Below are 26,787 nucleotides of genomic sequence, written 5' to 3' on the forward strand. Positions count from 1 at the left end.
TGTCTCCGGAGTCTCCTATAGTGGGTTTTTGACAGTCTTCAGAGGAACATTTTTAAGCAAGCTCTAATACAACCTAGCTGCATTTCCTAAAATACTGCAGTCTCTCTCTTCCTTGCTCATTAAACTGTAGGTGACTTCTGGGCTGTTTGCATTTAGGCAGTGAATTTAAGACAGAGCTTATATTAAGCTGCGCATACTACCCGGATTATCTTCCTGGCATGCGTCAAGACTGCAGCAAGTTAGATCTTCTTTCCTGGGCAGTATTTACGGGGAGGGATACTCCAGATCAATATAAATTTTCACTGGTCATTGCTCTCGGAGTAGTTTTGTAAAGCCATATACAGAATTTCTCTCTTAGGTGTTATTAGCCCCCAGAGGAGTCTGGTCGGTGACCAAGCTCGTGCAAGGACGGCTGGCAGAGGAGAGTGGGGAGCAGGGCTTTTCCTTTCGGCAGCAGCGAGTAGTTACACAGTGAAACCAGGTGCCGAAATGGCATTGAAAGCTCTTTAAAAGCTGGGAGCTATGTAAAGTAATGATACCCTCGGTCCTTGCTGCGCCCGGCCCTCTCCGCTGGGCTTGATGGGACAGTACGTGCGTAGCTTTTGGAACAGATCCCAGGTCTGAAGACTGTTGCCTTTAAAAACAAAAACAACCCCAAACTGAGTTTCTGTCTCCTTTGCTTGGAGAAAGGAGCTTCCAGATGTGAACTTGTGCTCTGATGTCCCCGTGGGGCTGGTCAGCAAGTGAGATTTTGTAAATACTGTGAAATCAGCCTTGCCATTCTCCTGTCTTAAATGGTTCTGTATCAGCAGAAGCCCCGCTGTAGCCAAATAAAGCACGACATAATAGGACTTTTGTCAGTGAAGCTTACTTTGCTTGGAGACATGATTTAGCTTTAATACCTAAAGCATCCTTTTTGCCAGAAAAAGCTCTCTCTCTCTGCTGGGGTTCATGGTCTGAATGACCTGTACTAGCAGCCTTTTTTTTTTCTCTCTAGTATAGATCTACCCATGTCCGCGGCAACTTGACCCAGTAATTCTGATAGCTCCTGTTCATACTGTTATGCTCTTACTCCTGAAGCCAAATGCAAACATAGTTCTTGCTATCAATTTAATTCCTCGATGCCTAAAGCGATGAGCAATTGGGAGCTTTTGCAAGGGGAGAATTTAGAGAGAAAAGAGCTGGAGGTGGAGGGAAACAAGGGAGAGGCAATGGGAAGCAGGGATTTATCTCTCTACTCGGTTACAAATGGTTGCTCAGAGTCCATTTCATGGCTAAGGCTCTGCTCTACCCTTGACTTCTATGCAAATCTCCTTCTTGACGCAAATCCTGGAGAATTCAGGACTTTCCAATGGGAGTCGCACAAACAGTCCCGCTTCTTTAATAGCCATGACTAAATCAAGGTTTTATCAGAATTCCTCAAAGGCTGAAGTCTTGGCTTAGGCAAACAGATTTGGGGGAAGGTGTGCGCCTTGGGTAAACATACCTAAACTGATGTAGAGCGCTTTGGTGAAACTGCCTGTTGCTCTATCCTCCACGGCTACTGCTCGGAAGATTGTAAAACGTTGCTGGCAGGGTTGATGTACGACATACGCAGGGAGTTTTATCTCGTATCCTTCCCATTGCTGCCTGTCTTGTTTACTTGCAGTCAACAGTTGGTGCAGATGTGGGATTTATTGCCTGACCAGAGCAATCTACGATCCACTCAGTTCTTTCAGTTGTCAGCTTCTTACTGTCTGTTCTGTTATCTGTATCCATGTTCCACATGCTGAACTGTTTAGTGTCCTTCTTCCCATCAGGGAGCAAACTTGCTTTCCAACTTCTTCTTTCAGTAGCAGAGAAACTACGTTGCTGCCGTGCTGTCTGAGTAGCAGTGTATCGGGCTCTTGTTTCTTCTTGTGCGTAGCTGGGACCTTGCCGGTCACATCCTCACGAGGCATCTCAAACCTCCGCTAGGTTTGTTTTCCACCGCTTAGCATTGAATGTGCCACCTTCCAAGGGGTGTTTTGCTGAGATGTGGCTAGCTGGATTGGTTTTGAAGCTTTCCCTCCTGCTGTAGCCACTATCCTGCCATGAGGTCCAGGACTGGCTAAGGGCAGCTCTATGCTTTCATTCATGGGGAGTTTTTTTCAAATGGTGAGGTGAGAACGTGTTGCCTGCAGTGAAGCCAAAATGCGTGTTCCTCCAAAGTGAGCTCGCAACACTGGCCATGCAGTCATGGAAGAACAGGTTTGAGTCATTAACCATTTTTTCCCCCCACTGTTTTCATTTTGTGTGTGTGTGTGATTCTCAAGCTTTCGAGTTGGATGCCTTGGCAGGAATTAGGCCAGACATCAGTGAGTCTAAGCGCCCGACTCTGCCATCAGAAAGACAGCGTGATCCCATCGAGCCGCAGGACAGAAGCGAGCACTTGACGGATCTCACCTGGAGAGCTCACCTTTACTGTGATGCAGCCTGCGAGTTGGTCCCTGGGGTTCCCAGAGCTCGGCTTTGCTTGACCAGCTGCCTGCTCAGTTTTGAAACGGTGGTACTAAGGACGCTTTTGTATTGCAGTTGCCCGTTTTAGCTTAGCGGGACAGGTGAGAGATGCTGAACTAAGAGTTTGGGTGGCTTGCTGGACTGCATGGTAGCTGGCTGATGCTGCAGTTTGTGGCCAAGCTCGGCTGGTTACTGCTCTGTGCAAGCCACAGCATAGCCTGCCCCTCTGCAGTCCCTCTGCTGCCACCATGGCTTGTTCATAGGTGACAACCTTGGCTATGTGACAGCTGAACTGATCGGCAGAACGACACCTGACAGCTAGCAGGGAAACATCAGCATTTGCAACAGATATCTGCTGAGCAAAGTAACGCTGGTTAGTGCTGAGGAAGCCTGGTGAAAACAAGGGGCCTGCAGCGCGGCTGGCACAAGCTGGGCATGCAGACGTCAACGCGCGTGATTCTTGGTTCAGAAGTTTACTCTCAAGCTCTGGAGAGTAGCTGGAGTAGCTCCAGTTGTGGCACGATGTGCTTGCCAAATGGGCGAGCAGGGCAGTGCTGAGAGAACGTGTGGGCGCCAAATAAGTGCTTTGTAGCAGTTAAGCAAATATATCATTGCATTAGAGTATTTGTTGCCGCAGTTATTCTAGGCACGCTTTCCAGTCCAGCTCCAAGATAGCCGAGACCAGAAGTTAGTGTCTGACCAGCAGCGTGCCAGTGCCGAGCTGTCATGCTCATCAACTTGCTCATTGCTCCTGAAAAAGCAAATCTTTGACAGTTTAGGTATGAGGCTGAGTTTGTGGCTCAGGAGATGGAGAGATACTGACTGCTAAAAGAGGCAGACGGTGGGGAAAAGCCCACCACAGACTTGTCTCTTGCCGAAGTTAGGAAAAGGACCTGTACTTTCTCTTCCTGCCCTGAGGATCAGCAAACAGGCCCGTGGGATGGGGCCCAGGCCTGCAGCTCAGATCTCAGATCCCCTCCCGGTCCCCCTGCAGAGGGATATCTTGCAAGAATACCAGGATGGGATGTTTAGCCTGTGTGGGGGGTGGGGGCAAAGCCTGAACAAATATCGGTGCTGCATGTCTGCCTGCCTGCACCTACAGTGCAGCGACTCCTGTTACTTGATGTTCTCCTCCAAAGGATACAACGAGGAGGACTCCTGAGAGGGAGGATAAGGTAATTTGGGATGATATTAGCTGTGACACCCGCCCTCGGTTTAAAATCACTGATCTTTCCAGAGATGATTCTGGGCACGCATGTGATACAGACACAAGGATCATCCTCTTCTCTCCAATATAGGCTTTATTAGGGTTAGTCCTGATTCACAAGATTTCTGCATGCATCCAAATAAATATAGTATACGCGCAGACAAGAAGTGACTGCCATTCAGTGTGTTCAATGTTGCCTGAAAAGACCCAGAAGGCAGGAAGGGACTTGCCCAGAGCTCGGGCCAGCTGAGTTGCAGCAATGCCCTTATCCCACGTGTCTCACGGATGCAGTGTCTCTCAGCTGAGGCTTCTGCTTAAAGCACACTTGCCTCTAAATACTCCTTAATGGATTACTTGTCAGAACAGTTAAATACAGAAATGTCACCAGCGGGAATAGTCTGCCTCGTGGAGCCTTTTAAAATGCTTTTCAAAATGAATCTTTATTACATAATGAAGAGCTAAAAAAAAATAAAATGAAAGGGGGATGGGGGGCTGCAGTCTTTGCGATGGATGTTCTGGGCTTGATATTTGAGAAGAGGAGGGAGTAATATGAAAAATCCAAAAACTTGAGGTTAAACTCTCTTCAGTCAGCTGAGTTATCTCAGGGGGAAGGTTGAAAAAAGGGAGGGGAGTAAAAAAGTGACTCAGTTGCCATTAATCTCGTCTTAGTAGATCATTAATGTTTAGTTCCACAGTGCACCGGATCCACCTGAGGTGCAGTCGCCCAGCCTTGACTTTGACTGCGGCAAAGCGATAGCCAAGCGGCCACTCGGAGGGGCTACGCTGGCCCCGCTGCAGGGCGCGCGCAGCCTGCGCTGAAATGTATCCGCTGGATTCTGGTCCCGTTGCTGCTTAGAGCTTAATCTTGGCCAGAAAAGATGTCCTTTGCCATAACTCCAGCGACGTGGCCTCTGATAAATCATAAAAGCCCTGGCTATTCTTAGTACGTCATTAGTCTGCTGCAGAGCAGCGTGCCCTAGGAGCGCTTCAGCAGCCTGCCACACCGCGTAACCTTAATATCAACAAATAATGGAGCAAGGGAACGATGGTAGCATTCGTGATGCTTGATGATTCGTGTGACCTGCTTTTTTGGAGAGGCTTAGAAATTAGGCATTGGAAATTGGACTCAAATGCCTTTGACTTCCAAACTGATTTGGTTTGCCCATTATATCTTGAATGTTTTAAGCCTCTTTTCCTAAGAAAATCAGGTTTGATGTGCTTGCTTGTCCTGCCTCTCTAACAACGTGTGGGTTCCCTTGCTGGTCTGCGCCAGATAGGGCGAAGTAAGGGCCTTTGGGGTGACTTGATCCTCCAAGTTTTGCAGGGTTTGTCCTGATTCATGGGACTGGTGGTTGGTTACAGAGGACAAATACAGGTTAATGCTTCTTAGAGATGAAAAAGCAATCGGGACTCGGCGGTTACATGTTGTGTGTGACCAGGTAGCCGAGCAGGAAGCCTGGATGTAGTGACTGGCCAGAGGGCACGCAAGCAAACAACTGCTCTCTGTCCAGCCAAAGTGTCCCAAGGGACCTCGGAGAGAAAGGGGTTGTTGTGAAAGGAGGGGACTTGGAGCTCAGCAGCTCCGTTAGGCAGTGCTTATATTTTGCCGATCTATAAGAATTGGTCCAGGCTCTACTTTGGATTGTGAACTGCTCACTTCAATTTTTAATTTCCTTTGTTTTCTCCAGGCGTCTTGGTGCTGAGTTGGGAAAATCTGTGGTGTACCAGGAAACCAATGGAGGTAAGACGAATCTTTACTACTTGCAGGCCTGTGTGAGGTAATTTTATAAATACCAGGTAGCTCCATTGGCCAAACCTGTCTAATATGTGTGATGAGCTAACAGAAATAAAGGAGGATTTTCATGCCTTCAGCTGCGATGTTGCTGCTGCTTCTGGCAGTGCTAAACTTCTGCGTCTGACCTTGGACAAATCAATTAAATGTGTTCCTCATTTTCCCCTGTTATCTTGTTTGCATGCCTCTCAGCTGACTCTCATCTAAAACAAAGACTCCCACTTCGAATGGTAGCTGCTACAAAATCTTACATGCTGTTTTGCCTAGCGAAACATCTTCCAGGTTTAAAAGCAACAGCCTGCTTTCTAAATGTTTGCCCTGCAAGCTGGAAATTATCCCCTTCTCCTAGACCTCCCCTCACCACAGGCAATTGTACAGCTTTCCTAGCAAGGCATCTGTCTTATTGCTTTAAAGAGTGCAAATTCAAGGATATATTGGTGAAATGAACCTCCAAGAGTGTCTCTTGGAGGTTCATTTCGTCTCTTTAAATGTAGCAAGTGCCTGTTTTCAGATGTCCGTGCTGGGCTAAAACCACAAGGTTGTTGGCTAACAGTGTCCAGGGGCTAAATGTCATTTACCATTTCAAGGTCTCTATTACCATATTTGCAAAAGAGACTAGAAGCAGAGACAACCGATACAGGTTAGAGTAAGTGGTGGAAACAGGAGCCTTTTGATAATGGAGTGGGGTATGCTGGAATGGTCGTCCTTCAGCTGAGGTCCTGTGGCCACCAAATGTGCCTTGCTGACCAGACAAGCACCCTGAGTTGGCCTCACCTCCTTGATGCAGGAAGAACAGACAATCTATAAGCACCTCAGCCGTGAGATATTGAGTGCTTTATATATCAGCAGCAAGACTCCAGGTTGTGCACATGGCTTTTCTGTTCCTCCTGTTGGGCATGCATGGGCTATGGGGAGGTCTCGTTACAGTGCTGGGCTCATCATGAGGATTTTTGATAGTGCTGTTGCTATTAAAGTCAGTGGGCTCTATGTAAGCTGCCGTGGGAGCTTATGGTTATGATTGGATTGGCTGCTGCATTCGTGCTTTGTGCCCTTTGGGGTTAGTTTTAAATCAGGTCACTTGCTTCAAGGTCTGAAGTCATTCCTCATCACTGCACAGCGAATCAGCCTCCTTTCAGCAGAGTCCCTTGAGGTTATTGCGAATGCCCAGACAATTAGACTTTGAATTCTGTAGCCTAGTAGATCTTTTTCTCCTTCCACTTATCCCTGCCCATCGTACATGACTGCATGGGAAATGAGTAGCTAGAAAGGCAGCCCAGGAAACCTTGGCGTTGCAGAGCTGCTCCTGGCTTTTGGGTCTGAGTAAGAGGCAGTATGAAGCATGTTCATTGGAGACTTAGATTTCCAGCCCACATGAGTGATGAAATGTCTTGACCGTGGTAGCAAGTGGGGGGGTTCCCCGTTTGAACTCTGCGCTGCTGATGCTGTGTTGGGCTACCCAACGTGTGCGGAGCTGACCGCATGGTAGGGTACAAAGGAGCCCGCTTCCCCGCTGGTAAGTACTAGAGGCTGTTCTGCTTTGGGTGGTTCATCGTTCACTGATGGATGTGGTATCAACAGCTTTCAGCGCCCAGCACGGAGAAATAAAAAAGATTTATGGCGTGGACTTACCCTTACTGAAAGTGAAGTAATTTTCTTCTGCTTGTAAGATAACAGCTATTCAGCCCCATTCCGCATTGTAAATACAGCTAACTCACTGATACGTAATGCCAGCTCCTTGCTTGACAGGATCTGCCTCTTGGAAAACCTGCTTGTCTCGTTTGATGTGTAGTGGGTGGGTGCGCACATAGGGTCAAGGACAAGTCTTGCAGTCTTCCCTGACCAGTGGGCAAAGTTGCTGCTAAAGTACGGTGTGTTATCAGTTTAAATCTGACATTTGGGAATAAAACTGACTGTTTTCTATCCTATTCAGAAACAAGAGTTGAGATAAAAGAATCTGTTCGGGGACAGGATATCTTCATTATACAGACGATCCCCAGGTAAGTGACCTGTGGCTTGATTTTATAGCTGTGATATGCTTTGAATTTCTGGTTCAGCAGGTTGTTCCGATAGGTTTGTTTGCTGTTAGCCAGCATGAGAGTGTCTCTCTTTCCATAGCTGTCATTGCTTTGACTTACTTTAAGATACAGCATAGTGTTAAGCTGTTAAAATTCCCAGAGGATTGCTTGCACCACAGCAAGCTGAGAAGCTACCCATCAAATAGCTTAAGTGTGTCACTTCAGGCAAGAACAAGTATGACCGATGACTTTCAGTGAAACGTCCCTGGTCTGTGCGTTGGTGTCCTTGCAGGTTCAGTTGCTTGGTGATTTTTGACTGGCGCTTCCATCTCGGGATGTGTAATTTCCTCTGCTTTCCAATTATCGAGCAGTAGAGCCAGCAGCTATTGCTTTCATCACAGGTTGGATTACTCTCCCCTCGACTGCAGTGATGTGAAACTGAACTCATGAGGAAGCCCTTAGCTTCCTTCCCGTACTCTTATAATTCTTAATAACGTGGTGCCTTTTCTTACGTGTGCCTGTTTGTTTTTGGTTTCAGCTGTCCTAGCCTCGGAATAGGAAGGAAAAGAAGTGCTGCAAGTAACCAGAGGGCTAGAAAAGCACCTGCTAACCCCTGGCAGCTTTGCTTGTCACTGACTGAGGAAGAGCTTAGAGGGGTTGTGTTAGAACTGGAGAGCTGAGTTTGAAGCATGGAGCGATTTTTCTTGAGTTCTGACCAAGTGGTCCATGCAAGTTAGTGGAAAGTGCAGGGGAAGCCTATATATAAATGGTACTGCAAAATCAGCAACTGCGAGTAGGGGAGATTCAGCCCTCAAAGATGAGGGATTGACGGGGTGCAGTTTGCTCAATTAGCTAAACAGAGATATTTATGCCATTATAGCCTTTGCCAAGTTAGCAAATTCTGCTCAAATTGTGGAGGTCACAAGAACTAATTAATACATGTCAGAGCCCAAGCAGGTAGAAAAATATACGGAAAACGGGAATTTTCCTAGCTTGCCTAAGAAGTACAGCCCAATGAGAATTCAAGTTCAGTTGCTCTTTGTAATGGTTGGCCTATTGATAAAGAAATCAATAAGGCTCCAAGAGCAGCTTGCTCACTTCTAGAGTTCCTCCTGAAGGCTGAGACGTTTTCCTGGAAATCATATCTCTCCAGGGAGATGCTCCAAGTGTCGCTTCCCACAGGAAGCTAGGAAATCTCTGCAAGATGAAAACCCACTAATGCAGGATTGTGTTTCAGGTGAATGGTGCCATTCTGTTGCCCCTTGTGAGAGAGTTCTCTGAAATAGCTTGTAACTGGGAGTTGTGTAAACATCTAACAGATAAGATATTTCAGAGAGAGATAACTTGGTATATTAGGGACAAGCAATAGTTTTGGAAGGGGAAAACCTCCCCTGCTCTCAACTTTTTGATTCCCTTGATTTTCCACAAACCGAACCAAATGTTGCAGGCCAAGAAATGAATCCTTTAGCAAGAATATTTAAGGGTTCAAGGCCCTCCAGATGAGCAGGCACTGTTGTGCAGACAAGTAATCTTTTGTTCTTCAGCTGCAGCTGCGCCTTGCTGCATTGCTTAGAGAAGACAGGTTCAAGGACATCTCCTTTTGTGCATTGGGTTTCAAGGACCTTGCAGGAGAGTAAAAAGAGGAACCGTTTCAGATTATGTTTGTCAAGCCAGGGTCCTCTGAAAATACAATTTCTGCACTCAGCAGCAGTTCAAAAAGCAAATAGAATATTGAGACTTATTAGGAAAGGAATAGAGAATGAAGCAACCTTGTTACGCTGCAGTGCAAATCCACAGTCTGCATCTTAAATGCACAGGGAGGGAGCAGCAAGACCTGAATACATGCTACAGGCTTGGAGTCCAAAGGCAACATAGCAAAACCAAAACAGTTACAATGACAAGTGTCATCCTGGACTGCTGGTGTATAGAATAGCGTTTGTATGAGGAAAACTGAATAGTTTTGTACTGTTTAGACTGGGAAAGAGAGGCTAGGGGATGTAATGCTAGAGGTCTTCAGAATCATGAGTGTCCTGGGAAATGGCCGTAGAGGTAATGGCCCATGAGAACGGGGATATGTTAAACAAAGCTAGCAGGTGTCGGGGTCAAAACACACAAAAGGAGGTGGTTCTTCCCATGCGTCTCTAACCTCAGGAGCCCCTTGCGACAGGGTGCTAACTTTGCTAAGAGTTTTGGTAGGATCAAAAAGCCATTAGGTAAACTCTTGGCAGGGGGACTAGATCGCGGACTGCTAAGCACAAAAAGAGCATTACTGTCTCAGGAGGTCCCTGAGCTGCAGGATGCTGGGAGAGTGTTTGGGAGAGGTTTTGCTGTATCCTCCCTCCCTTTTCTTTGCTAGGCAGCTTTTGGTCACTGTCAAAAGCACAGGATGGAGGGTCAGGCTGAGCACAACCATTTTTATGTTCCTGCATGTGTTAAACACATTGCTTGGTATTAACATAGTTTTTGGACTATTCTGGGAAGTAGAAAAAGGGAGGGAGAAGACTCTTAGTGCTAGACCAGTTGGTAGTATTTGCGCGCTGGATTGGTGGCTTTACTGAGCCACTTGCTCAGCCTTGAGGATACGGATCTCCAGGGATGGCTTAGGCAAAGGTGGGGAGCAGCGAGGGAGGGCTCCAGCCTGCTGGGGAAGGGTGGTAAACAGGGGATGGGGGGACAGCTGAGCTGGCTCTAAATGTCATGGTAATGATCTGACAGTGCCTGTGTGCAGTCTTGACTCGGGCCTTCCAGAAGCACCTTGTGAGCACTGCTGCAAGAAAGGAGGAGGAGCGAGCGGTAAGGAGACAGAGGTGCTGTCCTGGGTGTTCATCTTAGGAGACGCCAGGGCTGGAGTTCTGCCACAGACATTATTTTCCCCAATTAGTCCCTACTCAGAGCCTGGCCCCCTTGCAGAGGCCTGAGGATCAGACCAGCGTGCCAGCTGGCCCCACGCAAAGCATCCGGGAGGGTCCAGGTCTGCTCAGCTCCAGCCGACCTGCCCGTGCACGGCCCTGGCGAGAGTCCTGGGTGCTGCTGTGGGGACAACTGCGTCCAGCTCTGTTTAGCCTCTGCGCCAGCTGGTTTTTGGTTTTCGTGTTTGAATACCATGAGAGGGACTCCTCCTCGTGGAGCCTTGCCAGGGCTCTGATGCGTGGGGATGGGGCTCCCAAAATCCCATGGCAGCATCAAGCCCATCGGTATCTTCTGAAATCAGTGGTAACCCCTTTTCCCAGGGGCAATCCTGTTCTGTATCAGTTTTCCCTGAGACTTTTTTTTTTTTTAGTAATTTGAGAAGCGATGACATAAAATATTGAATTTCTGGGCTGACCTTTAAATGGGTTTAAAATTGGCCGCTCGGTTTTTATACAATACTGCCACTAGCATCTTTTTCTCTTTTCCCAGCCACCCTGGCACAGCTAAAACACCCGAGGGAAGAAGCGGGTCTTTGTTAGCTTGTCGCCCGACGTGGCGGGGGGTTATGTTTTATGTAATTCTTGGCTGGGAGCTCCAGCGCTAACAAAGCTTTCTTGTGCGTAAACGGCATTGCACGCCGGGGCCGGCGGAGCCAGCCGGCGACTAAAGAGGCTCGGCGCGTTCGCAAGCGAAGAGACGCAAACGGAGGTTAGTTCCCAAAGGAAGGGGGAGCAACGGAGCAATGGAAACGGTTAGCGTTCGTCAGGGGTTACACCAAAAAGCTCGGGAAACGCTCTTTCCGCCTTCTGGGCGAAGCCAGCCCGGGTGGTCAGGAGGAAAGCAGGTCCCAGATGACGCCCGGGTGGCTTCCCAAAAGCTCTGCAGGGCTTTAAGCTGCTCGGCGTGGCGTCCTCCGCCGCCGCGTGGAAAGACGACCTGTTCTGCTCTGTCACCTTGCGCCTGTGCCGCTGCGCCGTCCTCAATGTCACGTCCCCTCCTGCGGGCCCATCCCGGGAACAGAGGTGTCGTTTGAGACTGTCTTTGCTGAACTGACCCAAGTGAGGACATCTTCATTCCGGGACGGTCGCATGTCCTTCTGTCCTCTCCGGAGTGCGTATTCTTAAGGTTCAAAATGGTCTCGAGCCGCTCTGTTGATAGTGCAGATTACGTGTGGAATTCAGGCCTCCCTCAATGTTGGTTTTAAGGAACTAAACGTTTGGCCTTTTTTTTTCCCCCTTCCCAAAATAAACACAAATGCAGATTAATACGCTTCTAGTGAGGCACACCAGTCATCGCAGTGTAAACCAAGTGAAGATGGAGTTTATTACACGTACTCTCTGCTGCGATCTGTATATGTGTTCTGCCTATGTTGCTTTCTTTTTTTTTTTTTTCACCCCCTCTCTGCCTTCCAAGAAAAGTTGTTTGGGATTTAGTGTGTTATTGTTCCATCCATCTCTGGATAAAGCAGGTAGCACGAAGATGCTGACTTCCACCAAAATGATGTGCCTGTACTTGTACAGCTCCAGAATACAGTATTTCTTAAACCAGGAAAAGTAATTTGCCTTAAGTTGTTAAAAATAAAAATATCCTGGTAAATCTAACGTGGATGAAGTTGTGTTGGTTGCATGTGTGATACTTCTTTGTTAAAAGATTGTTTTATTTTAAAATATATTGTATGAAGTGAGGTTTGTTCCAACATAACAAAAAATGCCTTTTTTGTGGTGAGGGAGGGAAATCATCATAATCCTCATGTTAGAATACAAAATCAAATTTTGATCTGCAGCTCTTGAGTGCTGGGGTCACGTCCTGTGCGTATAATAGTTGATCGTAATGTGTTGTGGCATAATGGAAGGAGCTGTAGGATTACAATCCAGGTTTTGCAGTAGCTTTTGCTAATGCATGGGCTCTCTTACCTGGAAGTTTGGTGAGAATGGTACATATGGGGGTGTGTGTGTGCGTGTATATATTTATATATTTTATATTATATTTTTATATATATATATACATATACACACACACAGAGTGAATGGGTAGAGTTTGAAAAGGCATCGCATTGAAAAACACCTGCTAACGTTTGAAATGGTTTTCAAATCTTCTAGAGATGTGAATACTGCTGTAATGGAGCTGCTGATAATGGCTTACGCACTGAAGACGTCCTGTGCCAGGAACATCATTGGGGTCATCCCCTACTTCCCCTACAGCAAGCAGAGCAAAATGAGGAAGAGGGGCTCTATCGTCTGCAAGCTGCTGGCTTCGATGCTAGCCAAGGCAGGTGAGCGCCACGCGGGGAGCAGGACGGCAAGCTTGGTTTCTGTAAGGCGTCTGCTGCCATGCATCCCAGAAGGTGACTCTCCTTTGGTTCTTCTCCTGTTAGATATGAAGACATACTGCCAAGCACCTGAGTGACTTTGGGGGAACTGATTTTCTCCAGCTGATTTTTATTTCTTTGTAACTCTCACCTGAAGAAGTGGCCCAGAAGTGTCATGTTGAAATATGCTGTCAGTCTAGTGTGCAGCTCTTATTGCATGTCTGGTTTTTTTTATGTCTTTGATACTTTTTACTTTACCGCTCTACACTTGTGGCTAATATGTGGTGTAGTAGTCTGGCTAATAGATAAAATAGTCTGGAAAATTGAGATTTTTCAAGGAACTCCAACCGTCTGATAGGCTACTTAATGAATTGTTATCTTTTTTTGCTCAGGTTTAACGCACATTATCACTATGGACCTTCATCAAAAGGAAATCCAAGGCTTCTTCAGCTTTCCAGTAGACAACCTGAGAGCCTCCCCTTTCCTGCTTCAATATATACAAGAAGAAGTGAGGTTACTCTAGTTCTGTATATGTCGGTTTGTCCTAATGTGTACCTGATGTAATACGATAGCGGTTTTGGACCTGTGCTTAAGCAGAAATTGCATTGTCAGGCTAGATCAATTGTTCAGTCCATGAATTCCTTCTTCCAGAACATCTATTGCATGTCTCTCAAGGAAGTGGGAAAATGTTATATTAAAGTAGATTGTATGATGGTATACTTGGGTAGAAGCTGAATTCTTGCTCATAAGCAGAAGATGAGCTTGAGCCCTCAATTGTAATTCATTGTTCTCTGTAGCGTTAGCACCATTTGAGATGCTATTTGTGCTTCTGCCTCTAATCACCTTTTAAGTCCTGTTAAACTGTCTCCCCTCGCTCTTCGTTCTGTGGTGGGTGTCTACTGATCCGAATAATTGACAGAGACTTTGTCTTGAGCCACACTTAAGAATGCGGAGCACAGAAGGGTTGAGGGAATGGAGGCTTTATTTTCCAAGTCTAAATTATTATGATTTATATCCTGAGGAATATGCCCCTGGCCCTGGACTAGTACCGTCCCATGCTGGTAGAACTTGCAACCTATCCGCATAGGGCAGATTAAATACAGTGAACTTTCCCCCCTTATACCTTCTTGAGGATAAGGCTAATGCCTGCTCTGCATGGGCCCTGGGGACTCTGCATTGCCGTAAGAGCCAGGATTGATATCAGGAGTCTTTGGCCTTCGGGATCGTTCGCTAAACCTTTCCCTTCCTTTCCTACAGTACGTCCAGTGCCCAGTATCTCAGAAACAGCTGCATTTAGCATTGTATGCCAGGCATTAGCTTGTGGATATGAGTAGTGAAAGGAGGCAGAGAACTGCAATCGTATGCAAAATAGGACCTATGAAGCAATTGCATCGTAGGCAGTATTGTCAGTATTAAACTTGTATTGGCATTTGGAGCAGAATCTACAAATGCTGGTTCAGCACGGGAGTGCTATTGCCTGCCAATTTCTTACCATAGAATTAAGATTTGGGGGTGGGGAGCAGAGTGGGGGTGCAATTCTTCAGCCACGTATCACTTACTCACTAGCAAGAAGCTCGTTACTTAAATTACTTTTTTATTGAATCCAGATTCCAGATTACAGAAATGCAGTTATTGTAGCCAAATCTCCTGATGCAGCTAAAAGGTAAATAGATTCTTTTACTAGCTGGTTAACTATAACTTGGAAAAGGTCTGGGTTGATGGGGTGTATGCCAGCAAAAATGTGGAGGGTCCCAGATGGATCAGGAATCAGGTCCATAAGTCCTTTGTGGCTGAAAAGTGGGATGGCATCCCTAGTCTTGCAGGTGGGCGGCTGAATTTCGCAGTCCCAACCCTGTGGGAGTAAACTCTGGAGTTCCCCGCTGCTGCAGATCTGGCTGGTTCACCTGAGCATTAGGCTCAGACTTGTTGCGTGAGTTTCGGTAGTACCTGACCGTGTCAGAAACCATTCAGTATATGGAGGAACACCAGGAAACCTCTGTAATGGAGCCAAGGGGTAGAGTGAGCGTTGGGCTATTGGGAGGAATAAAAAGCCCTTTTTGGTGAACTTCTTACTCAGGGAGGAACCCCTGTACAGCCACAGAGGTGCAGTCTTTGGTTGCCCTGCTGGATTTGGGAGAGGACTGCTCCACCAGATTGTTAAGGTTGCTTCAGCCCAACATCTTCCTGACATGCTGTGGTTGTCCTGCAGGGCTCAGTCTTATGCTGAGAGATTGCGGCTGGGACTAGCGGTGATACACGGAGAGGCTCAGTGTACAGAGCAGGACATGGATGATGGTCGTCACTCTCCCCCGATGGTCAAAAATGCAACTGTGCATCCTGGTCTGGAGCTGCCATGTAAGATTAAGTTTCTCTGCTTGTCTTTGGGCAATAAGGAGAAGTTTGATGGGAATTTGCCATTGGTTTTAGCTATATAGATATAAGCAACCTGACAGCAGCTGGACCAGTGCTGTTTTTCTCTTGGGCAAAGCTGATGTTAGCGAGTTGTAGGGGAAGGTACAAGGAGTGATGTTCCCCTTGCTGTGCCCGCTCAACAAGGTTGGACTCTGACAAACTGCTGCTGGAGGTGGTGCTTTTAAAGTGCTCGGTAGCAAAACTCATTGAGCTAAGGAACAGAAAAGAAATGTAAAGGTGTAACCAGGAAGGGAACAACCGCTGAGACAGGATGCTGCCCCCAGCTTGGAGGGGAGAGCTGGCATTTGTTTTCCCCTTGTGCTGCAGTCATCGTTACTGTTTGAAATCTTCTTCATCTTGGGAGCTAGGTGGTAATGTTCCAACGTCTGCTTTGGTAAGATTTAGAGGTTTGTGTGGCTAGTGTGAATAGGGTCTCCGGGAGCACTGCTGCTCTTCTCCTGTCCTCTTGCCATCAGTAGACAAACTGCTGATTTGGGAGCACAGAGCAAAGAAAAACGGAGGAAACCTGTAACCTGGGAAATGCCACCCTCTTAGAATTGCTTGTATTCTTGCAACAGCAGCAGTCAAACAACAATGGTACAGTCAAAATACAACCCTGTCTTGGGAAAACTTTAGTTTTCTAGGTAAATGGTGATAGGACGAAGATGGATTGCGGGTGCAGTGAGCATGGCTGAGACCTGACTGTGGGAAACGTAGCATGCTGCTGCACCTGATAAGGAGCTATCCATCATAGAGCTAAACTTAATTATACTGGCTGTGGCTAGGGCTACCTTATATAGGGCTACCTATATAATATATATACCTATATATTATATATACCTATATAATACTCTTGTATTTTGAAGTTCAGGGAGAACATCCAACCACCTTGTGGGCAAGTTGTGGTGGGGAAGGCAAGTAAGATTGCAACCATTTTACATTACCCAAGTCATGGCTCACTATAATGAAATCATTTAAACAGTGCTTACACAGCTGGTTAAATTCCTCTTGGGCCTTGGGGGGCAGGTGGGGTTTGGCAATGAAGTTTGGGGCTTACTGTTATTGCCCTCCTTCTCACAAGGGGTTTTCTCTATGCACTTCCAACAAAACAGGAATTTGCCTGGTTATTCTTATCCTTTTCCTTCTCGCTTCAGTCTGAAGAGAATTTCTCTCCTCCAAAATATCACTGGCTGAGACTGATCCGGTATTAGGGCATTGATGCGACTGTGTCTTTATTTCCAGGCATGTCACTTGAAGGAAGCTCAATTGTGGGAGCTCGTGCTGCTGGAGAGCCCCATAAATGGAAGCACATACAGGAGTTTGCCCTTTCCCATTTAGTTATGATTTCAGTGGAAAAATGTTTTCAGTCCTCGGCTATCCAGACACGAATTAATTCGCTGTGTATCACCACTTCCTTTATTTATCTCCTTCAGAAACTTGACATTTGACCTTGCATTTTTGCATGCCTAAGGCTCAAATGTAAAGCAACCAAGCTGTTGCTTGGTAGCTGTCTATCAGGGAGGAGATGTGGGGTGGGTTATGGGGTGAACTTGTCCAAAATTCTCCGTAGAAACCTGCTTTTCTCTCCAGCTTTCTAACCTTAACAGGTAGCTTGTTTTGAGTCAGTGCTGGGCTCTGTTACTGGAGCTGCAGAATACCAAAGCAATACCTGTTTAAAAGCAGTCTGTAAACTTCTAGAGAATCGGGGTTGCGTTGCAGACCGTCACGGATGTGCTCTCCGCCGGACAGAGGTAAAAACACCGCTAGGCTTAAGGATGGCAGTGCTGTGAATGCCTGTACTTATCCTCTCCGTTATTCCTCCCTCTCTGCCTGATTCAATCATTCGACAAGCGGAGATGCCTCCCTACCCAAGTGGCGCTTCAAAAGAAACCCTTGATCAGCTCTTTCTGCCTACGCACCGTCACCAGCAGTTTTGGGGACCCCGGTGACGGGGTTACAGTCGGAAGGGAGGCGAAGGACGTGCCTGGCAGCAGAAGCAGAGCCCCACGGCGATGACTTCTGGTTTATGCAATTTTTCAGGGGCTTCCTGGTGGATTGGCTGGGCTCCTGTGTCCTGGCATGCACCTTTTCTCCCTCTCCTAGCAGGGATCGTGTGCCTTTAATTAATGAGTGTTACACAGCATATTGGCTTGTTTATTGTCCTGATAGCGTGGCCTGGGCGATGCTCTAATTTGGGAGCATAGAAAAATGCCAAAGGTGCTTCTGATTGTTGCTCGGACCTTAGGTCCATTTCTACTTCCCTGCCCTCATCTCTCGTCTGTATTTCGGCTGGGGCTTACAGACATTATCTGTGCGTCTTGAGCTATCTCCTTGCATAAGAGTTAGTCCTTGAGTGTCCTTTTCCTCATAGGCTCTGTTGGAAATGCAGTGTTATTTTACTTGGTGATTATAATTTCAGTGCACAGAGTGGTAACTGTCAGCTTTGAAGTTGTTTAAGCATTCCTTAACCCATTTGGACCACTTAATTAAAGCAACAGGTTGAAGCACTTGGGAATGCTGTTTCTTCATGCCAGTGATCTTCTAACCTTTAGTGCAGGATACCTGGACGTGTATTACTTGCATCAGAGTGAAAGCGCAGTTTAGGGTTGGTTTTGCTGTTTAGGGTGTTTTTTCCCCACAGTGTTCTGTGATATTCTTGTTTTATAAAAAAGGTGGTTGTTCTTTTTGGTTTGTTTCTTTTTTTTCTTTTTCTTTTTCTTTTTCTTTTTCTTTTTCTTTTTCTTTTTCTTTTTCTTTTTCTTTTTCTTTTTCTTTTTCTTTTTCTTTTTCTTTTTCTTTTTTTTTTAAGCTACAAGTACCACGAGCATCTTTTCTGACTCTCCAAAAATAGGCAACTCTTCCAACTTAAACTCCTAAATAATCCAAGGGGTCACGCCAGGCCGAAATTCAGCTGCGGTTTACTTCTGATGCCCTCTTGTTTATGTAAAGATAGAGGGTTTATGTCTGGGAGGAAAATGTTATTTTATTATTTGGAGTCATTTTTTCAAGCCACCTTCTCCTAGCAGTTCTGACTTGTGCATATCAATATGACTAAGGATTCTGAAGAAAGAGGAACTGGCCTCAGTAACGCTCGCATAAGCTCTCATCGCGTTGGAGTGATCAAAGTTCTCTTGCATTTTGATGTGGTTTTGGGTAGATTTTTGGCTTGCAGTTTTTTTTTTTTCTTTTCTTTACAGAGAAAATTGAACAAGAAAAAGGGAGAACATCTCTTTAGGATCCGGGTAGGTCGACATGTTACCTACCGTACTTTAAAGATAAAGCAACCTTGAAATACAGCGTTTAAAAGCACACAAAAGATGCAAAGCACTGCTGGTAGCTGGTGTGTTAGTCTTTGAGCACAGTAGGGAATGTGTCTGTGTCCTTTATGGAATATAAGGATACCCATGCAGTGAAAATGCATGTGTTTGTCAGTAAAATAGTGCTGAATTTCAACTCCTTAAGATCTGTTCACCATTGCTATAGTTTCAACCACAAAGTCTAGCACTGAGGAACCTGAATTTGGGTCAAAACAGAACTATTGAATGCCTCTCATAAAATTTCAGTAAGCTTAAGGAAAACCAGTCTGTGGGGCATGTCTTGGATGTGAAGAACAGCATCGTACACGAATCTTCGGAGCTGTGGTCCTCGTAATTGCTCTCATGGTATCCCTCCGTGTGACTCAGCTACCCAGCTGTGCTTGGACTACAGGCATTCCCAGCCACCGACGAGTTGCAGGAATAGCACTGGATCAGCCTGCTCTGCAGGATGGGGAGTTTCATGCAGGGCTCTTATGACCCAGGAGGGCTGAAATCAATGTCCAGACATGCTTTTTGTTGGGCCACGGCATGTAATTTCATGCTGCTCGAGCATTATATGGAAATAGGTTATCTTAAAGGAAAAAAAAATCTTGCTACCTAGCATGTCCAAAATTCCTCAGCATTTGAGAAGCGTTGGTGTCCAGAGTCCCGGCAGGCCCTGAGTTTAGGAGGAGGAGAGGTACAAAGTGCCCCGGTAGGACACTTGGCTACACTCCCTGCAGACAGCATAAAAGTCAGGGGTGCAGGTGCACCGGCTAAGCGTGACAAAATGTTAGATGTTTCCCTTTGCGTCAGTGGTTAGTTCAGCCCAGGTTATCACGTGATGAAATGCATATACCTACAACTATATGCTTGCCATGCTGGGAGGTTTTGTACCGTGTTCACCTTATAAGCTAGCACACTCTGGCAAGTGAGAGGCTTGGCTTATCGACGGCAAGTCCCCGTCCGGTATCACAGACTGACTGCTCTTTGGTGGGGGCCTGAACACTGTCACATCTGAACACGCATCTTGGTGCATCCTAGTTTGTCTCCATTTTTTTTATACTGCTGCTGATTTCCCATAGTACAAATAAAGCTTGTTACACCTGTAGTTTTTGCATGACCCACGCCAGTGCAAAAATACAGTCAGGAGGCAGGGGAATCCCAGTAGAGCTCTTTACTGTGTGTCGGCTAGCACAGTTCACCAGCATGTACTTTTGTTTCTAATTGCTAGTCATGTTGAGCTTGTAGCACTGAGTTTGAGCTGGATTTTATCCTGCTCCTTGATTAATGCACTTCAAAAGATCCCAGCAAACTTTGCTTCTGCAATCTCCCTTAAGTGTTACTCGTCTGTGCAGGCATTATTAAGGGCCTTGGGCGCTCTGAAAGATCCTTGCGCTTTCGCGATGTGAGAGATAGCAAGCTGTAGTCCAAGTCTCAAATCGTTGATGTGATTTGGTGAGGCCAACCGATGAAAATCTGCATCATGCAAAGCTGAAGCCCTTTGAGAGGTGTTGCAGGGAGAAGCCTGTTTATTGCTCCCAATCACAGGACGCCCCTTTTTCAAGTCCTGTTTTGGAGCACAACCACAGAGGGAAGGAGCCACTGACACTTCGCTTTTAGACTAGTTGCTGCATTGTAGCACCCCTGGCATAGGGGGCTCTTAGGTTTTGGGTCTTCTTGCTGCCTCGGGGGTCAGTACTGAAGAAACTGAGAGCTTCATTTTTAAGCTACAGTGCTACTCGTTTAAGAAAGAAAATGATGGTTAAAATAGGATTTAACCGCTTTGGCACATCTGAGGATAGTGCGGTGCACACACCTTTGTGCATCAGTACAAGGCCCAGTTAGGAGAGGGCTGGCCTCTTGTACGGTGGAGTTGTCCTGGTCTGAGTGAAGGCTAACTGACCTGCTTTTTCTTTTTTTCTTCAGTGATGATGGCCAAGGAGAAACCGCCAATAACTGTGGTTGGAGACGTCGGAGGAAGAATTGCCATCATTGTGGTATGAGTGTGATGGAGAGGAGTGGGTGGGGGTGGCTTCCTCCCAGCACCTTTCCTTGTAACTGCTTTATTCCAAAGGGTAGGTAGGACTGCCGGTGTGGGGTGGGAACACTATTGTTGCCTGTTTTCTCCACTTTTGCTGGTGACTTTGGCTGAATATTTCAACTTTTTGTTGAAAACTCTTCACGCTTTGTCCCTGTAAATCCCAAAATCTCCTTGCCCCCTTGAAGCCGCAAATATTCAACAAATCCAGGAAATACAGAGAAATACCCTGAAGTGTAAAAACCTTGCTGAGCTTCTCATACTCTGGCATGCTGCAGTGTAAGCGATCAACATGCAGCTATTATCGCCAAGAAGAAAAATGCCATGCTGAAGATAAGCTCTGTTTGTGTGCGTGTGCTGGGGCTAAGTTGTTTCCAAGACACAATATCTTTGTGTTGTGCTCTAGGGGTAGGTCTGTAAATAAGTGAAAAGACATTCACGGACTCAGCTTGTGCATGTGGCTGCTTCTTGCATCTCAGCAGCAGCGGAGGTAGCCAGAGTAGTTTTTTTTTCTGTTGCGTGCATGACCACAGCTGCAATACCTTGCAGATCCACTCCTGCCCCGCAGGCGTGGTATTCTTCTAGTTCTGATGCTATTTCTGTCTCTTCTCAGGATGACATCATCGATGATGTGGAGAGCTTTGTAGCTGCTGCAGAGATCCTGAAAGAGCGAGGAGCCTATAAGATATTTGTGATGGCTACTCACGGGCTCCTGTCTGCAGATGCCCCCCGTCTAATAGAGGAATCCTCCATCGATGAGGTGTGTCCGCTTTTTGGAGTGAGGAGGCAGGGCTGGCTCTGGTGGCTGGGTTGGTGTAAGGCACTAGCTGTTCTGGCTGGAAGCTGAGGTTCTCCCCTGCTCTCCTTGTAGCTCATCTCTCTGAAATGACTGGTTTCATCCGACACTTTCAGTTATCTGGTTCTTCCTAAAACCAGGGTGTGATTAATACTTGTTCAGATCGGATCTGCTCCTCTGGATGTTTTCTCCCTGCTGAACACAGATGTTAGTCATCCCTGCCTGGATGCGTCCCCTACCACAGCTGAGTGCATGTGACTGCTCTCTCACAAAACAGGCCTTCTACCTGTCTCTCTCCCCCATCTGATGATGGACTGTCGGCTACGTTATTAGAATAAGATTCCAAACCTTGCCCTTAGTAACAAACGTTACTAACAAACATGTCAGATCCTGTGATCTAAACGGGCCCGTCGGCCCATGAGGAGGTAGCTCTTATAGGGTGTTGGTTATGTCAGTCCCTTGGATAGACTGACAGCCACTGGGGAGACCCTTTGTATTTAAACTTTCTTCTAACGTACAAGGATTTCTCACCCTTGCCCTAAACTGTGAAACACGAAATACACATCATCTGTGGAATTAACCTTGGGTGGCTGTTAAATGAGGATGAAAATGTCAGCAACGCAACTAATGCGCTCTTCTTTCTGGCAATCTGCAGGTGGTAGTGACCAACACGGTTCCTCATGAGGTGCAGAAGCTGCAGTGCCCCAAGATAAAGACTGTGGATATCAGTTTGATCCTCTCTGAAGCCATCCGACGAATCCACAACGGGGAGTCCATGGCCTATCTCTTTCGCAACATCACTGTTGATGACTAGATCTGACGCTGCCCCTGTCCTGGCTTCCACAAGAGAAAGGAAATATGCATGAAAAGGCAATACCATAAATTATAGACATAACACAACTGTTTGTCCTTGTAGGGAGGGTGAAGGTTTTCAGGGACTTGAGCCATGAGATCTAACAGAAAAAAAATCATCTTGACCAGCACTTTATAGGTGAACAGAAGAGGCCACTGGCAGTGGGGAGGATTATACCTTAACTGAGAGAGAGAAAGAAATAAGAAGGCTTTGAATTTTTAAGTTCCTTTAATTTTTTTTTTTTTTGTAGTGTTGTCTCTTGTCTTCTAAAAAAACCAGAACAAAACCAAACAAAAAATAAAGGAAAACAACTGTCAGCTTATGAGAGAGGAATGGGGAATGTTCATTGCTGCATGTGAACAGCAGGAGGAAACAGCCTTTGGGTTTCTGTTTCTGTCTGCGACCTGCCTGGGAGCGCGCGGAAGGGAATGCTCCATTTAGGCAGCTAAGCTAGACTGCTCGCTGCTGGCAGAGCTGATCAGCAGAGCAGACCCTTGCCAACTCAGAGGCCTCGAATCTCTTGCACAGCATAGCAAGCGCTTTCTTCAACACCGGGTTAGCGGAACATGCGGAAAGGGCAGCTCGGGGCAGCCCAGTCGAAGGGCTGGTCATATCCTCGTTTCTAGGGGCTGGCGACAAGTTCGCGTGCAGCTCTCAGCAGGGCAAGAGGTTCTAGTCAAGGTGCTGGCCTTCTTGTTTGGCGAGCCTGGGATCATCATTGCGCTTCAGCGGCAAGGCGTGTGAGGAGCGAGGTCCTCGCTTGAACGCTTGTCTGCACTGCGAAGCCAGGCACAATTTCTGGAGTTGGTAAAATCGTGGCAGGCTCTCATGGGGAAGGGAAGTTGGAACGGTATCTGCCTCTAACACAGCCGTGCTTTCCAAAACACTAACACTGAACCTGCGATAAAAAGCATAGGATTCTGCATTTTTGGTGCTCCCTGTGAACCCTTTGCCTTCTGAGCAGCTGCTACGTCTGTACCACGGGGCTGTTGCTGTAAATAGGCTCGCTCGGCGGCTTGTAGCCGCCTTGCACAGGGAAGCAGGACTCACTGCTTGCTCTTTTCTCAAGCGACACTAATCCTTGGCTGGAGGGGGCGCTTGAGAAAGCAGCAGAAAGTGCTTGTGAATTGGAGCGGGCTTTGTTGTCCCCAGGAAGATATAAGGATGAATTTCCAACCTGAGGTCTTTGCCTTTGATGAGGCAGGATAACACACTCCGCTAAAACCTATCGTATTTTCCAGCCTGCTGGTGTAAGGAACAAATCCTGCCGGAGGCAATTGCTTAAGAGAACAGTGCTGATGGGTGGTGTTCTCTCTAGCAGGCGTTTGTTTAGTTCCACTCATCCTTCAACTTCTGCCTACATCCTCCTCTTCCACTCCAGCATCTAAAATCCAGACGGTGCCCAGGGGCGAGCAGTGATACGGTGAGAGCGGGAAGAGCCTTGAACACTAGGCAAACAAACGTCCCTTGGCAGCAGGGGAGTTTGTCTTGCAGAGCTAACTCTGCAAGAGTTAGCAAGAGATGCTAAGAGCATCTCTTAGCCAGTGAGGGTGCACGAAAGCCCGAACCTCAGAGCAGTTGGGTCTTCTCTGGTATCCAGCACTAATTAAACCTTTAAGCTAAATCCCATGAGCAATACACAGGGCTAGAACTGGTCTTTTGGCTCTTGATGGTTTTACTGCGTTTTCAAAGTATTACAAACAAGTCGCAGCTGTGCTCTGTGATCACAGTGTGGCTCCTAGGCCTGAGGTTGTAGCGTGTTTACTGTATTTTAAGTATTGTGGAACAGATTGACTGAAGCATTCGAAGCCCTTGCAAAAAAACTGTGTGCCTCCTTGTTCTGAGCCGGTACTGGACCGTGCTCTTCGTACTGGGAGACAGTGTTAAAAATACAAAAAGCATTGCTATTCCCCTTCAAACTGCTTCGTCAAACCCACCAGGAGCTCCGTCAGAGCTTCTCGAATGCTGTTGCTGTGCTCAAACTTGCTCTTACGGGATTGTATTTTTGCTAGCAACTGTTGGACCACTGCACCAGTGAGCGCAGGGCTGCACAGGTGTCCCCCGAGCTGTACGCAGGAGCTGCTAGCTGAATTACCGTCTGATCTCGCTTCAAACCCCATCCTGATTGTAAGCCAAAAGCAACTGGCAATACTGAAACCAGATGTTCATGTCTCAAAATCCTTAACTGCTTTTTAGGAAAACTGGTAACCTGTACTCACTGGACCCCAAATTGCCAGTCCTGTTTGCTTTCTAGAAAGCTTGAGTGGTCCCTATACGTAGACTTAAACTTTTTGAACTGGCAGCTTTGCCGGTTATCGGAGTAAAGGCTTAGGATCCCTCGTAAGAGGGTTAGCTTCTTGTCTCAGTGCATATTCCTGTCTCTTAATCTCTCTTCTCCCTCTTTGAATTCACTCTTCACAGCTTGGAAGGAAAAAGTCCACACACACAACAGATCTATATGCTTTGGTTTTAATGCCTGAAAACTGATACCTTATATCTCTTAAAGGAGCAAGTTGATCTATTCTGTTTTCTGCCTGTCCACCCTGATCCTTCCTTGGAAATTGTCTTTGAGTGCCTCGCTGAAGAAGAGAGATGTTAATACTCTAAATAACTGTGTGATGGTCTGACTTTGTGGTTTATAAGGGAAAAGAAGTTCTCGTTGATTATTTTTGTAAGTACTTGTTTGATGGATCACTCAGGTTCAAAGGTCTTTCCAGTGTTTGAATATTTTACTTCCAAGGATTATCTGGAAGCATGTGTTTATCTGCGTTTCTTTTTCCCTGCTTATGTGGCTTCTTGCTTCAGAGGGAGATGGAGTTGCCAAGAAATCCGTGTGTTGGTACAGTTAGCAACAACCTTCCACCATTCCCATCTCTGAGGCTGGGGGAGAGGGAAAAAACTTGTCATGCTTTTGATACCTCAAAAAAAGAAAAGAAAAATGAAGTGCTTCCTCTCTGGGACTCGTCTCCGCAAGGAACGTCTCAGACTGGACCACGCTGTGTGACTTCAGATATCTTCTTTCTGCACGTGGCTTAGTTCTTCTTTGCAGAGGCAGCTCACCCTGTAAGGGAGCCATGTCTTTCAAGCTGAATCTCTGTAAGCATGGCCTGCATTAAGCTGCTTTGAAAGGAGAGATGTTACCAGTTACATTTAAAGTATTAGAGTGGAAAAGAACGCAGGGAACCCATGGCACATCTTCCAGGCCTAAGTTCATGCCTTTTTCTGTCCAGGGCAGTGTGTGAGGACAGCTGTGTGGTCGGTATGAGCACCTAGCCTTCATAAAACCTGTTTGACCTAGAATATGCTGTTGAACTATTTTCTCCGGGGAAAAGCGACAGGAACGCTTGTGAACGTGTGTTAGAAACCTGTAGAGAAACTCCAAGCGTGGATGCAAATAAACTCTCTGAATTCGCCGTTGAATGTGTCTCGGTTATTGCAACGAGCACCCCTGCTGTGCATAGGTAGCCTTGCAATTTTGGGGGGGTCTGCATGGTTTTGGAGCCTCTAGCTTCGGTGTGCAAGAAGTTACCGCCGTAACACGTTTGCGCGTGTGTTCAGCCTGTTTGGTTTTAAAGGCATGTGCGAATCGCTGCTTTCTCGTGTTCAAGACTTGGCCGGTGCCTTCTCCTAACAGCTGACCTTGGGCTCCCAGGTCGGTGCCTGAGCAAGCAGGGGGAGTGGGAGGATCTCCCTGCCGTCGCTTCCCCCGTAAAAGAGGCTTTGGGGGCGGCAAGGGGGGCTGTGGAGGAGCCTGGAGCAGGAGCCGGTGCAGGTGGGAGATGAATCCGGGCAGGAGGAGAAGCGGGTTTGCTAGAGCAGAGCCTGGGAGCTCCCCTCTGCCCTCCCTGCTCAGATGACGTGCAGGGGCGATGCTGCTGGAGTTGGGATTAAGTTGGGACAAGTAACAGCCTGCAAGGGGGGATGCGGGTGGCACAGCAGGTCCCCAGGGTCCGCGGGGTGAAGGGCTTTGTGGGGAGCCTCTCTGCAGAGCGTCACTGCCTCTGGGTTCACAGTTTTGGGTGTGCACGGAGGCAAGGGGCCGAGGATGCTGGCGGGGTGCTTTAGGCGCGGGTGCCCACGAGGCAGCTGGGTGCCCTCGAGGCAGCCGGGTGCCAGCCTGACGCGAGGTGGCAGCAGCGCTGGCAGCAGGGCTGGGGCCGGAGGGCACAGGGAAGAGCCTGGGCAGAGGAGCGGCCTCGCAGGGCCTCCTCGCACAGGTTGTGCCCCCGTGCACAGTCCTTCCAGCAGGAGCTTTAGCAGGGGCTGTAAACGGATGGAGGCATTCGCGGGCAACTGGCTTCTGTCTCCGCTGTGACAGCTTTGGCAGGGAGGGTGCCCTGAGCAGGGATTTGGATTTGCTGGTCGAAGGAGCTGTGTCATGGTCTGGCGCCCAGAGGATTTTGGTTTTGTTTTGGCATTTGAGTGAGCCTGTAGGTGCCTGAGACTGGGCAAAACCTTTCCTAGGAGAAGCATTACCCTGAAGAAGACAGCTCCATGTGTGCTGTCTCCTATTGCCAACTTCTAAACCAGCTTGGATTTGTATCAGCCACAACGATGCCCTCAGTTAAAATTAGGTTGGAAGAGGAGCTGGGGGTTTGTTATGTACTGGATCCTGTCTGCCAGGCAGGAGGGCCCCATGATTTAAAGAAAGTTGGGGACATTCCTTGCTGTGCCACAGC

The 26,787-nt window shown here is 47.2% G+C and overlaps 1 protein-coding gene across 4 annotated transcripts in view; it reads left to right on the forward strand.

Moving 5' to 3' along the window:
- Nucleotides 1-25,528, forward strand: part of PRPSAP1 (phosphoribosyl pyrophosphate synthetase associated protein 1) — a 32,923-nt gene extending 7,395 nt beyond the window's left edge. For 3 of the 4 annotated variants that reach the window (XM_067308555.1, XM_013943738.2, XM_067308556.1), the window contains 9 exons: nt 5,374-5,426; nt 7,408-7,474; nt 12,502-12,674; nt 13,103-13,218; nt 14,318-14,373; nt 14,920-15,065; nt 20,348-20,418; nt 21,073-21,219; nt 21,911-25,528. In XM_067308555.1, the coding sequence (XP_067164656.1) occupies nt 5,374-5,426; nt 7,408-7,474; nt 12,502-12,674; nt 13,103-13,218; nt 14,318-14,373; nt 14,920-15,065; nt 20,348-20,418; nt 21,073-21,219; nt 21,911-22,069 (988 nt within the window). In that variant the 3' untranslated portion in view covers nt 22,070-25,528. The remainder of the gene's footprint in view (nt 1-5,373; nt 5,427-7,407; nt 7,475-12,501; nt 12,675-13,102; nt 13,219-14,317; nt 14,374-14,919; nt 15,066-20,347; nt 20,419-21,072; nt 21,220-21,910) is intronic. The other variant, XM_013943739.2, reaches the window with a different exon arrangement.
- The last annotated feature ends 1,259 nt before the right edge of the window (nt 25,529-26,787 follow it).

Source organism: Apteryx mantelli, chromosome 19, assembly GCF_036417845.1.
Source record: "Apteryx mantelli isolate bAptMan1 chromosome 19, bAptMan1.hap1, whole genome shotgun sequence".
Classification (NCBI taxonomy): domain Eukaryota; kingdom Metazoa; phylum Chordata; class Aves; order Apterygiformes; family Apterygidae; genus Apteryx; species Apteryx mantelli.